This window comes from Pteropus alecto, unplaced genomic scaffold (genome assembly GCF_000325575.1).
Source record: "Pteropus alecto unplaced genomic scaffold, ASM32557v1 scaffold115, whole genome shotgun sequence".
Taxonomy (NCBI): Eukaryota; Metazoa; Chordata; class Mammalia; order Chiroptera; family Pteropodidae; genus Pteropus; species Pteropus alecto.
Window position 1 is genome coordinate 4,696,922 of NW_006436814.1, and position 12,693 is coordinate 4,709,614.

Here is a 12,693-nt window from a genome sequence, read left to right on the forward strand (position 1 = left end):
GTAACATTTATCATGAATTGAAATAATCTGATTTGTATATTTCACCGTCCTGACTCATTCCCGCGGCCTAACAAGCCCTACACTGACACAGGCTCCTTGCCACTCCTGCCCGTGGGGAGCCACCTGGCCCTGGCTCACTTTGCTCCAGCCACTGGCCTCTGGGCTGTCTCTTGGATGTGTTCGCTCTGTTTTTGCCTAGAAAATTCCCCCAAAATGTATAATGGCAGCTGTTTCATCCCTGTCACGTCTGTGCTCAGAGAAGTCTTCAGGTCCCTGTCTCTCCTTCGCTCTGTTTTATTTTTCTCTATGGCAGCTCTGCCTTGCTGATGTCAGTGTGTCTGTTCACTGGGGTCTTCCCCACTGGAAGGTAGCTTGGTGGGCTGGGGCTTGGTTGTGTTCATTGTGGTGTGCTTGGTGCCAGGAAAGTGGGTGGCTTGTAAGGGGTGCTTATTAATCCGTTGGCACTGAGGGCCAGAAGTCGGTCTCCCCAAGCCTTACACCGCGTGGGCAGACATTGCCTATTGCCTGTCTTGCCCTGGGCACCTCTATGGTAGGAGTGTGGGTTAAGTAGGAGGATCAGTCCAACTTTGCCACGTGAAGACTTTGATCAAGTATAATTAACTATTAAGAAATATGTGTATAGTGTAGTTATTCTTAAATGATTTTGCATTTTAGCTGCATCGTCTAGGTCAGGGGTCCCTAACCCCTGGGCTGCGGACTGGTACCGATCCGTGGCCTGTTAGGAACTGGGCCGCACAGGAGGTGAGTGGTGGGCAAGCGAAGCTTCATCTGTATTTGCAGCTGCTCCCCAGCGCTGGCATCACAGCCTCAGCTCCACCTCAGATCCTCAGGCATTAGATTCTCATGGGAGCCCCAGACCCTGGTGCCAAAAAGGTTGGAGACCGCTGGTCTAGGCTGTTTTCTTTTTCTTGGGAATTACATTATAAATTTGAATTTTTGGTTCTTTTTTATCCTGTCACTTCTTACTTTTCTAACTTTGAGTGACTTACCTAGCATCCACTCTATCCCAAATCATTGCTGGGTTCTCACAGGGAAGCAAAAGATGCTCAGATACCGCTGCCTTTTGTGCCAAACATCGAACCTAGCTCGGTGCCTGACCCATGGCAGATGCTTAACACTCATTTGCTGCTATTGTCAGATATTTTGTTTACTTTTACCAAATTCCTTGCTGCTGGAACCAGGTTTCGAATCTTCGACACACCCTCTCATGCGCCTTGCAGTGATGCTGATTCTGGGGAGACATGGGGGTTCCCTTTTTGCCTTAAAGGTCGATAGGTATTCGTGTTTTGTGGGCTTCTGTCCAGGGTACTGATTCGCTTTGTTCCTAAGAGGTCTTGGCTTCTGTTTTTGCTTCCTTTCGAGGGTGTGACACGCTCATGAGCCCTGTGCCTTATCTTGACGCCACTGGAGCGAGTGGGCCACGGCTGGACTAGTTGCTTGATTTTTCTTTGTAAATTTCCTTCTCTGGTTACTTTGGTTCTAGGTTTATGAGATTTCTCCTCATGAGATGAACTAAGGAGACTTCTAAGACATTCTGAATGATTATTTTTAATCCACATAGGCTAGAGAGGAAGAAACTGCTTTGTCTACCATTCTTTTTCTTTAATATTCATAAATTTTATGGAATTGAAAGGATGTTTGAAAAAATTAAAAAGTTTAAATGTTAAAAGTTACTCTTTGGAATAAACCCGATATGTGGAAAATGTGGGGTTAAGTAATAAGTTAGAGATGGCCATTTTTGATTATATGAAATTTGAGATTCTTTTGAGCTTTTTCATGGTGAATTTCTATGCCCTTCTTTTCAGCTTTCTCTTAATTGATAGCACATGATGACTATTCCCAATGAAAAAAGGTCCCTTAAGTTAAAGTGTTTGAAAAACTATGTGAGAGATAGAGCGTCTGTATTGAAGATTACCCCTCAGGACCCTTGCCCGTTTGTACATATTTGTGTGTATTTCTCCTGAATAATGAAGTTAAGACTTTACAAAGTAACACTGCATTATTTTATAACGGGATAAATCCCGTGTGAACCCTGGGGTAACATTGCTTATTATTTTTTTCCCCAAGGATTCTATGCTTTTATCCTGACATCGGCAGTCGTCGGAGCGGCTCTCTTCTGGGGCGTGGAGCTGTATTATGTGTACAGGCACTTCCTTCAGTTGGCGCTGGCAGCCATCGTCTTTTCTGTGGTCCTGAGTGTTTATCTCTACGTGCGGGCTTTGCGGGCTCCGCAGGACGAACTGTCGCCAGCCAGCTCTGGTGAGCAGTGTTGGAACGTGGGTCACGAGTGCATCCCACGGCCCTCCAGCAGCCGCCTCTCCGTGTGCCCACAATACTCTAATAGCTTCAGTTTATGAGAGATGAAGAGAAGTAAGAACAAATAAGAAGAAATAAAAAGATGAGGAAAAAATTTACAGAAAAATAAATTTAAAGGAAAAACCTATATTGGATTTTTTCCGAGTTGTTTCTCCTCCTTGTTTAGTCACCTGATAACAGTAAGATATTTTAGTAGCTTACTTATATTTTGGTAATCTTAATAGCATCACAATTTATGACAAGTATTATTTTTTTTGTCCTTAATAGTAAGCATCCTTTAAAAACTACAACAAAATAACAGATTACAGATTGGTTGATTCCGGCCCAAAGTACTTAAACATTAAAAAAAAAATTAAGTTGCTTATTTAAAAAAATTGTGAGTCCACATAAAAAAAACTCTAGTTCCCTTAAAATCAGGATCCGGCTCTACGGACCCCTGTGCTTGTTTGTGTGGCAGCATGGACGCCTCCAGCTGGGTCCTGTGTCCCCAGCCACCCCAGTCCTCACCTGTCCTGAAACTCGCCACCTGTCTGCCAGGCTCCTGGAGGCGAGTGAGCTGTGACCCTAGGTAGTTGCCAACAGTGCGTTTTCAAAGTCTCACTGGGTTTGGAATAGAACCTTTCCAGAAAGCTCTGTTAAGAACTTTCTCTTCTCAGGAAATGCCATCTATGATTTCTTCATTGGCCATGAATTGAATCCTCGGATTGGCACTTTTGATCTGAAATACTTTTGTGAGTTGCGCCCCGGATTGATCGGATGGGTATGCCTATTTTTTTTTTTTTTTAAATTTCAGTTCAGTACAGATTAGTGGATTTAGAAAGAGTTCTAGAGTTGTAGACAATTTTAAAGTAAGCTGTGGGCGGTATATTTTTAGGAATAATTATAGCTTTCCTTAAATCTGTCTACCTAAAATATTTTCTTATTGTAAATATATTCCAGGGGGTTAAGATGCCCTGTTAATGGTTAGTAAACCTTAAAAGGGTTTGCTTTATTTTGATTATATCCATTTCTATTTATGTAGGAAAACTAGATAGTAGAGATGAAGTCATGTAAGGAAAAATGTATTTTCTTCCTCTTTAAAAAAAACAAAATGTATTTGACCTAAATTTAGACTTGCAGGAGAGTAGTAAAAATAGAGTTACCTTATATCCCTCACTCCAACCACTTCCCTCAGTGTTAACATCTACATAACCGTGGTGCAAGGATCAAGATCAGCAGATTAACGTCCTGACAGTGTAATTAACTAAATCCACAGACCTCGTCTGAGTTTTCACCAGTTTTCCCACTGTCGACCTCGTTCTGTTTCAAGATCCTTTGCAGGCCCCACAATGCACTTTGCTGTAATTTTGCGTTAGTCTCCTCTAGCCTATAATCGTTGCTTAGTCTTTCCTTGTCTCTCATGACCTTGACTCTTGAAGAGCACTGCTGGGTTATTTTGTAAGAGGATCCTTTAATTTGGGCTAATCCAGTGTTTTCTGGTGGTTGGAGTGAGTGATGCATTTTTGGCAAGAATACCACAGAAATGGTGTCCTGCCCTCCTCAGGGCGCCCGCCCAGGGATTCGTGCTGTGGCGGGTCTTGCTCCTGACGGTGGTTACTTTAGGGGGTGGGGGTCGGCAGCTTTCTCAGCTGTGAAGCTGCATCTTCCCCTCTGTAGTTGCTGAGGGTCTCCGAGGAGGTGCTTTGAGACTATTTTTTCTCCTTCTATTTCAGGTGGTTATTAACTTGGCGATGCTTTTGGCTGAGATGAAGTTACAGAATCGTGCTACGCCATCCTTGGCAATGATTTTGGTTAACAGTTTCCAGCTCTTATACGTGGTGGATGCACTCTGGAACGAGGTAATTTTAAGAGCAGAGGCTTTGGGGTCGGATGGCTTTCGGTGTGGGTGAGTGACCTGACCTCTCAGGGCCCTGGCTTCTTATACAAAACGGGGAGAATAAGTCACTGTTAAAGTGGCTTAGAAATTTATGTATGTGTTTGTGGAGATTTAGCCAATCATTGTCTTCTGTTAATTAACAGAAAATGTTTGTATCTTAAGGAAAAACTCTTAGGGCAGTTTTTGCAGAGCCCCAGGATTGGAGATGGGAAGTTATTTTTTTCTGTATGTTATTTTCTCAGCCAGATGAGAGTAAACTTCTTGAGGAAGGGTCTTGATTTTATGATTTTCTCGAGCGTCTGGAACGCTGCTGGGCAATCAGTGGGTGGATGCTCACTAACTTTCTCATTCGGTCGGTTGGTAGACATGCCTCTGTATTTGGATGTGCCACACCTGAAGAGCCCGAGAGTAGTCATTTAAATATACACGACCCCTCATCTGGGCCGCTGCGGGGCTGGCCTGCGTCGGCTCTGACGCCCCTGGAAGGGACCGGGTCGGGCTGCTGCTTCCACCCTGTCCCCTCACTTACCGCTGCGTCTGCTCTTTGTCTGCTCCCACGTTTTCACCCCCTTCCATCTGTTTCGGCCCCCCGGCATCCAGCTGCAGGTCTGGCGAGCCCACGTGCCTACGAGCGGGTGCTCGTGACCAGAGTGTGAGCCCCGGGGGCCCAGAGTCTGAGACGTTCGTTTTTCTGTTCCACGGTCTCTTTGCTTTCTTTCCGGGGGAAAAAAACTGCTCCTTGGAGGTGTCGCTCTTTTTCGCAAACCTAGAGCACTGGGTCTTTAGCAGAGTTCATGCTTGCTGACTTTTCGGCATCAATGCTACGTACAGGTGGACTTGACTTTACTGCGCTTTGCAGATACTGTGTTTTTTACAAATTGAAGGTAAGACCCTCCATCAGGAAAAAGATGACACCTGGTTGGAGGCTCAAATGACAGTTAGCATCTTTTAGCAATAAATTATTTTTAAATTAAGGTGTATATATATATACATATATATATAGTTTTTTTTAAAGACATAACGCTATTGCATGCTTAATAGGCTACAGTGTAGTATAAACATAACTCGTGCATGCACAGGGAACCCCCAGGTTTGTGCGACTCGCTTTGTCGCGGTGGTCTGGAACCAACCTTCCGTGTCTTCGAGGTGGGTGGGCCTGTGCTGTACTGAAGTTAGAAGCAGGTCAGAGACCCTCGGTCCGGGCCTTCTGAGTCTTTTTGGCCTTGGTGTCCCCACATTCCGGGGTCTGGCCCGCAGGTGTCCAGGTCCTGAGGCGATCTGGCTCCCGGCTCATGCTCACCGAATCCTCACGAGGGGGCGCTCGTTTAGCGCGAGTGAAGCAGGCGGTGTCCCGTGTTGCCAGGGAGCTTATTTTCCCATGTGGAAAGTACACGGACAGCCAGATTGCGATCAGAAATCCACCGGTGCACGGGGAACTGAAACAAAGGCAGGTGGCGATCTCATTATTCCTGCAGCAAGTGTGTTTGACCGCTTGCTCCGCGCAGCAAGCAGTGCGCGGCGGGCTGGGGAGGCAGAGGTCGGAACACCTGCTCCGTTTTTCTCTTTCACGGTCTAAGGGGGAGAGAGCCGCGTACAGTCACACATGCGCTTTAGCCTGGGGAGGGTGGCAGCATCTGAGGGGACGTTCCAGGCAGAGGGCACGGCCTGGGCGAAGGCGCGGAGGCGCGAGAGGCGTTTCGTTTGAAGATCTGTTTTCTCAGGATCGCAGAGTGAGCGGGAGGTGTGACCGAGGTGAAGCCGGCAGAAGGACCCAGTGTGACACACGTGCCGGGGACCGGCTTCCCCTCCCCGATTTAAAAAACATTTGGCTGGCGTCCCCTCCCAAAGCCCCGTATAGATTTGACTGTAAACTAGTACTTTATTGGAGTCGTTTAAACGCACTTTTTTTCTCTCTCACATGTTTTTAAGTCCTTTTTCCCTCTGTGCCCTCACAGGAGGCGGTGCTGACGACCATGGACATCATCCATGACGGGTTCGGGTTCATGCTGGCTTTTGGAGACTTAGTCTGGGTCCCATTCATCTACAGCTTCCAAGCTTTTTACTTAGTCCATCATCCGAATGAAGTGTCCTGGCCGGTGGCCTCTCTCATCATTGCTTTGAAGCGTGAGTATTAATTCCGGCCTCCGTGTATTAAATATCACGTGCTGAGTCTGTCGTGCTCTGGTGTCTGCGTATTTATAACGTGCCCTTTAAATGGCTGGAATTAGCTCACTGTTGACGTGTGAGTGATGGACGAGTATAAGATTCGTACGTAGGTTCTTTACTGGTCTCTGAAGAGAGAATTTTTATTCAGTTGACATTTAAAAAAATTTACAGTTGACATTCAATATTGTGTTAGTTTCAGGTACGGCATAGAGATTAGACATTTAAATACTTTCTGAAGTCATCCCTCCGATAAGCCTGGTACCCACCCGGCACCATACATAGGTATTACAGTATCACTGTAATATTCCCAATGCTGTAATCTACACCCCCGTGGCTATTTTGTAACTAGCAATTTGTATTTCTCAATCTTTTTACCATATTCATCCAACCACCCAACCCCTTTCCCATCTGGCAGCCATCGGTTTGTTCTAGAGAGATAATTTTTAAACAAACCATTTGCTTTTAAGTTTAATAAATTTAATTCGAATTGATAAAACGATTTTAAATTCGTTTTAGTAATGATTCCTCTTTTTTTCTACTCCGGGCCTGCTTTTTTGTGGCGGGCACCTTTAAAAGTAGAAGATCAGTCTTCCCTTCGTGGGGCTGACGTTCTAACAGGGGAAGCGAGGCTCCCAGACGCTGGGACGGGGTGTGCAGAGGAGAGCCTGAGAGGGGCGGCGAGACCGAACGGGACGGGGGTTGGAGGCAGAGAGAAGCTCTCTCTGGGGAATATCGGCGTCAGCTTATTGGGGGATATGGTGTTCAATCTGAGTTTGTGGGTAAACACGGGGTGGGGAGGCAGGTAAGTCAGGCAGAGGGGACAGCTCTGGTGGAGTGGTGGGGACGCGGGAGGGGTGTTTGGGAAGGAGTGAGGGGCACAGCTGGGCGGGGTGAAGTTCCCATGGCGATTGTGGGTTAGCCGCGGGGCGGTTTTCCTCTCAAAAGCACGTCCAGAGGGAGAGTAGGCAAGATTAGCAACGGGCTTCAGATCTGGCGAGTTTTGCTACACTCAGAGTGTCTGTGATAGAAGAAGAAATTTAAGCCGCTGGTTAAAATGAAGGTTTTGTTTCATCGCCGGTTTGGTTATCTGTATCAGCCATGCCCATGAGTTACTCAAAACGATATATGCGTGTTTTACAGGTAAGCTGATAATAGGGACTGACAGCATAATAGTTAATAGTCAGTGATATGTCAGGGCCTGTAAACTTTGACATTTTGAAATTTGATCTAAAACTACCAACGTGTAGGTTCGCAGTGGGTTCCGGCGTATATTTACGTGTTCGATGTTCTAGAACTGGGCTTAATCTATACATTCATTAATAAAGTGTTCATGTTTTGGCCAGTAGGTATGGTAACCACCAGAGGAGATACCTCTCTCTCTCCTTCATTATACTGAGTTCTAGTATGGACGTTGTTAGATTTTATTCATGGGCGTCGTTATACTTGTTGGTTTTGGCTTCGGGGTATTCCTAGGTAGGTGACAGAAGCTGTGGGATTTCGGGATAGTTTTCTTGCTCTGGCATTCTGAGATGGAGAGGTTTGGAATTTTTCTTAAGAAATCAAACTGTTATCTACTTTGGAAATGTTCTCAGAGTTCAGAAATAATCTCTCAGTGAAATTACAGATGCTTTTAAGTATTAGATGATATCTCAATTATTAATGTGGGATTTTAAAAAATTTACAGTTTGCGGATATATAATCTTCCGATGTTCAAATATTCAGAAAAATGCATTCCGGAAAAATCCCGCTGATCCGAAGCTTGCACGTAAGTATTGGTTTTATATTTATATTATTTATATTACATGAAGATTTTATGTCTTTATTTGTCTAGCGATCATTACAGATGTATTTTTATTTTCATATAGATTTAAAAACCATTCACACGTCAGCGGGAAAAAGCCTTCTCGTTTCTGGATGGTGGGGCTTTGTTCGCCACCCCAATTACTTAGGTGACCTCATCATGGCCCTGGCGTGGTCTCTCCCATGTGGTAAGCACTTAGGGGGAGGGCTAATGGGACTCTCTGTCCAGCTGCCCACAGGGCGTGTGTCTTAGTTGGGGCAGCGCGGGCAGAGCTGCTGTGAGTGGGTCCCCTCCACTGAGGTCGGGGCTGCCCAGGGCCAACGCTGCCCGCCACCTGTGCCCGTTCCCGGCCGGGTAGTGCCTATCCACCTGGCTTTCCAGGGCATTTCGGAGCCCACGGAGCCTGACGTTTTACTGGAAACTCTTCAAAGCAACATTTTAAGATTTCAACTGTGCCCGATAGCTTTGATCTAAGCAGAATATGTGGAAATTTATTTTTATTCGCGACTCAGGGCACATACATCCTGAAACGCTTTGGCTCTTAAGAAGAGAAGGCGGTTCGGTTTGTACTGGCCTTGGAGGGGCTGTGAGTGGCCCACCCTGCAGTGGTGGGTGGCAGCTGAGTGCCACAGCGGGGGGAGTAGGGACGTTTAGCTTTAACTGTGAGGACAGGTGTCCTTACGGACTGTGAGGATGGGTTCATCGACGCCCCTCTGACTAGCCGTTCATCCGAATGCTGCCTCTGCCCCCACACCGGTGGGATCTCACCAACCGCTTCACCCGTTTCCCCCGTTTTTGAAGAAGACGAAGTTCATGTAGAGGGTCTGGGGGAAGGGCAGGATCCCCGTCCTGTCGTGTAGTGGCGATGCCAGAAGCCCCGCCCTCTGCTCACTGTCGTTCTCCACAGGCTTCAACCACATCCTGCCCTATTTCTACGTGATCTACTTCGCGGTGCTGCTGGTCCACCGGGAAGCCCGCGACGAGCGCCAGTGCCGGCGGAAGTACGGCCTGGCCTGGGACAAGTACTGCCGGCGCGTGCCCTACCGCCTGCTGCCCTACGTGTACTGACCGTGTACTGACCGTGGGCGCCGGCCCCGCCGCCGCCGCCCGGCCGAACCCGGACCGACGCCCCAGCCAGCCCCGCCTCGTCGCACTGACAGGAGCTCCGAAGTCTCGCTTTCCCTCCGAGTCAGGACTTCAGAGCCGAGTCGTCTTGTTGTAATGGAGCCACGTTTATTTTTATTAAATCATAGCAACCTAAGAGAAACTGTAAAGGTGTTAGACTTTGCATTCCAATAGGAAATTTTCAGTCCTTAAAAATCTGTAAGCAGTAAACGGGCTTATAAATGCACTGAGAATACTATTGATGTTTATGGGTTTTGATTATTTTTCAGATTTTGATCTTTTTTGTTTTATAAGTTGATTCTCTTGAAATGAAAACACTGTCACATTTAGAGTACATTTATGTTTTATTGCATTGAGAACAGAATTTCATTTCCCTTTAAATTAAATCATTTACTAGTTATGTGATTTGAAAATAAAAACCAGGCTTATTGATTTTTATTGAATGCCGTATGTCAAGAGGATGATAGCTTATCAGTAAGCACTGTTTGAAGGAGATGGTTAGTAATAGATTGCTTAACCTCCGCTTCTAAAACTGCATTTGAAATGTAAATACATAACTTTTATGTAATATATGGTGACTTCAGATTTTTTTGTACAGTATTTTGAATGTGAAATAATCGCCAGGACTAAGTATCTTTTTAACAAAAACATTTGCAGTATTTTAAATGAAGTTTTGTAAAGTAATACATGTGAATTAAAATTTTTGAAACAATTAGAATTCACTTAATATTGTGTAAAAGATGCTATTAAGATATAAGAAGGGTATTTTTCTTAATCCAAAGTTTGTGAATTTGGCTTCTCTACCTCAATTGCAGGTGTTTGTTTGCCTTTTTAAACTGCTGCAGATAGAAAGAGTAGAATAAATATATATTTTTGGAGTAACATCACTATTTAAACATTTTTACAAAGATTGGTGGCTGAAAATTTGCCATTTCAGGCTAATATTTTTGTATGTTTTTGACCTTTTTAATTAAGCTGTGTTTTTGCTACTGTTTAGCTCATGCAGTTTATACTGTATTTTTTTATATCCTTTATATGTACAAAACTAGCAACCTAAGAGAGTTCAGGAGTGTTGTGTTCATTTTTAGAAGTCTCTTCATCTAAAAACAATTTAAGGAAATAGTTTAAAATCATTTCGCGCTTTTAGTTTAATAGATGTGCATAAGGTAGCTTTAGTTATTAAGCTGATATAGTCTCATCTTTAATCTATAATGGAACATCAAATTCACTAAACTACTATATTCAAATTTAAATTCTTCTCAGTATCTTAAATATAGGGGAATCTAATAAATACGTATATATGTTGGGTTTTTAATTATACATTTTAAATACGAGCCGTTTAGATGTGCCGTGTGCACTCTGCACTGCAGCTTGAGTCCGTGGCAGCGTGTGATCGAGTCCGTGGCAGCGTGTGATCGAGTCCGTGGCAGCGTGACCGCGGGAGTCGCTCGGCGTTCTGCATCCCGTGGTCCTCCACGCTGACTTGGTGGGATTGTCAGCGTTGTGTTAGTGCCGTGCGTGCGAGCAGTTTCTCATTATGCTTTTCATTTGGCACCAGAAAGTAGCATCCCGGTCTAGATTCACCACAGAAGTGTTGCGGGAGGAAGAAGGACTTTTAATTTATCCCTGGCAATGAAAAAGGAGCTCGTCACCAGCACAGGGCTGCCGTTTCTGGATTCCAGCTACAATTTGCTTCTCATTGTGTTGTCGACATGTTTATTTGATAAGTTTTATAATGAAGTTTTAAGTTAGAAATAAAGTCGAAAATAAAAAGATGTTCTTTTGATCACTTTGGAGCTTCATGTGGTTTTTTTTTTTTGCCGCTAATTCTGGGATCATTGGAATCGAGACTGACTTTCCCTGGAGTCATTTGTTTGGGTCCCTCCTGGACCACAGGCAAACGGGGCCCCTGGCTGACTGCTGCTTGCATAGGGGCTCTTGGAAACGAGCTCGAGTGGGTTAGTGGGGGATCCCGGTGCCCAGATAATGGCCACAAAGTTAGTATTTGCTGTTTGAGAAAATAAATGATCACAGCTATTGCAGATTCAGTAATACTTTCAAAAGAATCTGTGCTGATCACCAGAGCATCTATGTACATTGGAAGGACAGTACATGTGACAGGCATTGTGTCAGCTAGGTGAGGTCAGACACCCTCACATCTGTGTCTCTCTCCCCAGGGTGCTTTGTAGAGGTGGGTGTCAGAATCTGCACAACATCAAGTAGGTTAAAAATATCACATTGTGTGATAGAGATCTTGGTCTCTGTGTGTTGGTAGTTCCCGTAAATCATGGACTATTTTAGCAAACCCTGGGTAATTCCTAAAACCATTTTAGCAAATGAATTGGACCAAATTGGGCCATTCCCGCCTTGTACCTTTCGTTAACATCCTATACTTTATCATTTTTCTTACTGGTCCCTAAATGACAGGGACTAGGTCTTTAAATGCTTTTCTGGAGCGTTGTGAGTAACTAGGCTCTTATTGTATGTTTTCGTGATGCTACTTTCTAGTAGACCAGATTTATAGACATAACAGTAAGTAGATGTTTCTATTTTGTTCATGGCTGTCAGAGTCTGGTCCTGGGTACGAGCCCCACTTTTCCCACTTCTTACTACAGAGAAGGATTGTCGGTCTTCATTTGTGTACACACGAGCACGTTTTCTGCCAATGAACCCATTGCCACGGTAAAGTGACAATGAATGTGGCTTTGAATCCCGGCTCTGCTCCCTCTCGGCAACGTGAGCTTGAGCAAGTCACTGGCTCTCTGAGCTCGTTTCCTCTCGTATAAAATTGGGCTGACAGACCACATTGTACATAGGTGGTCTGAGGGTTGTACGGGAATTCTTACTCGTGCCCGGCATAGCACTCAATAATAAAAACTCCGCCTACAGAAACACCTTCTGACCCTAACCCAATTTGCTGAATTCTTAGGACTGCCTTTTCAGAGGGAAGGAAGGTCTGAAGTCAGAACGAGACTGTCTTTAAGGCAAGCTCCTCCTCCTCTTCTCGTCTCGGAAGCTGTGGTGTCTGGTTTTGTGTGACTCAGAGCATCGGGGGGAAAGCATCCCAAGGACCACTCCTCACACGTGTGGTTAGTTTACTGCCTATAACCGCGGATCTCGCTGTTTGGAGTCACAAGGTTCATGAAAACACACCCTGGTATCTTGCCAGGTGCCGTGGTTTTCATTTTTGGAAAAGTCAAACCAGCTGCAGCTCAGGACACGCTCACTGTCCTAAACCAGAGCCCGTCTGCACTAGGAAGAAAAGCAGCTGGAACTTTCCCCTCTCGCCGGGTTCACGTACCAGTGGGAGGAAGAGATTGCACTTGCCCGATCCGGCTGAAAAAAAATTTTTTTTTACAAAAGGTATTGCGTACGTGTGAATATCTTG

General features: G+C 45.1%; 1 protein-coding gene across 1 annotated transcript in view; it reads left to right on the top strand.

Annotated features, from left to right (window-relative positions):
- Positions 1–11,094, top strand: part of LBR (lamin B receptor) — a 19,112-nt gene extending 8,018 nt beyond the window's left edge. Inside the window, exons 7-13 of the mRNA XM_006914280.3 lie at positions 2,089–2,280; positions 2,994–3,097; positions 4,050–4,175; positions 6,169–6,337; positions 8,064–8,144; positions 8,245–8,367; positions 9,088–11,094. Coding sequence (XP_006914342.1) covers positions 2,089–2,280; positions 2,994–3,097; positions 4,050–4,175; positions 6,169–6,337; positions 8,064–8,144; positions 8,245–8,367; positions 9,088–9,248 — 956 coding nt within the window. The 3' untranslated portion in view covers positions 9,249–11,094. The remainder of the gene's footprint in view (positions 1–2,088; positions 2,281–2,993; positions 3,098–4,049; positions 4,176–6,168; positions 6,338–8,063; positions 8,145–8,244; positions 8,368–9,087) is intronic.
- The last annotated feature ends 1,599 nt before the right edge of the window (positions 11,095–12,693 follow it).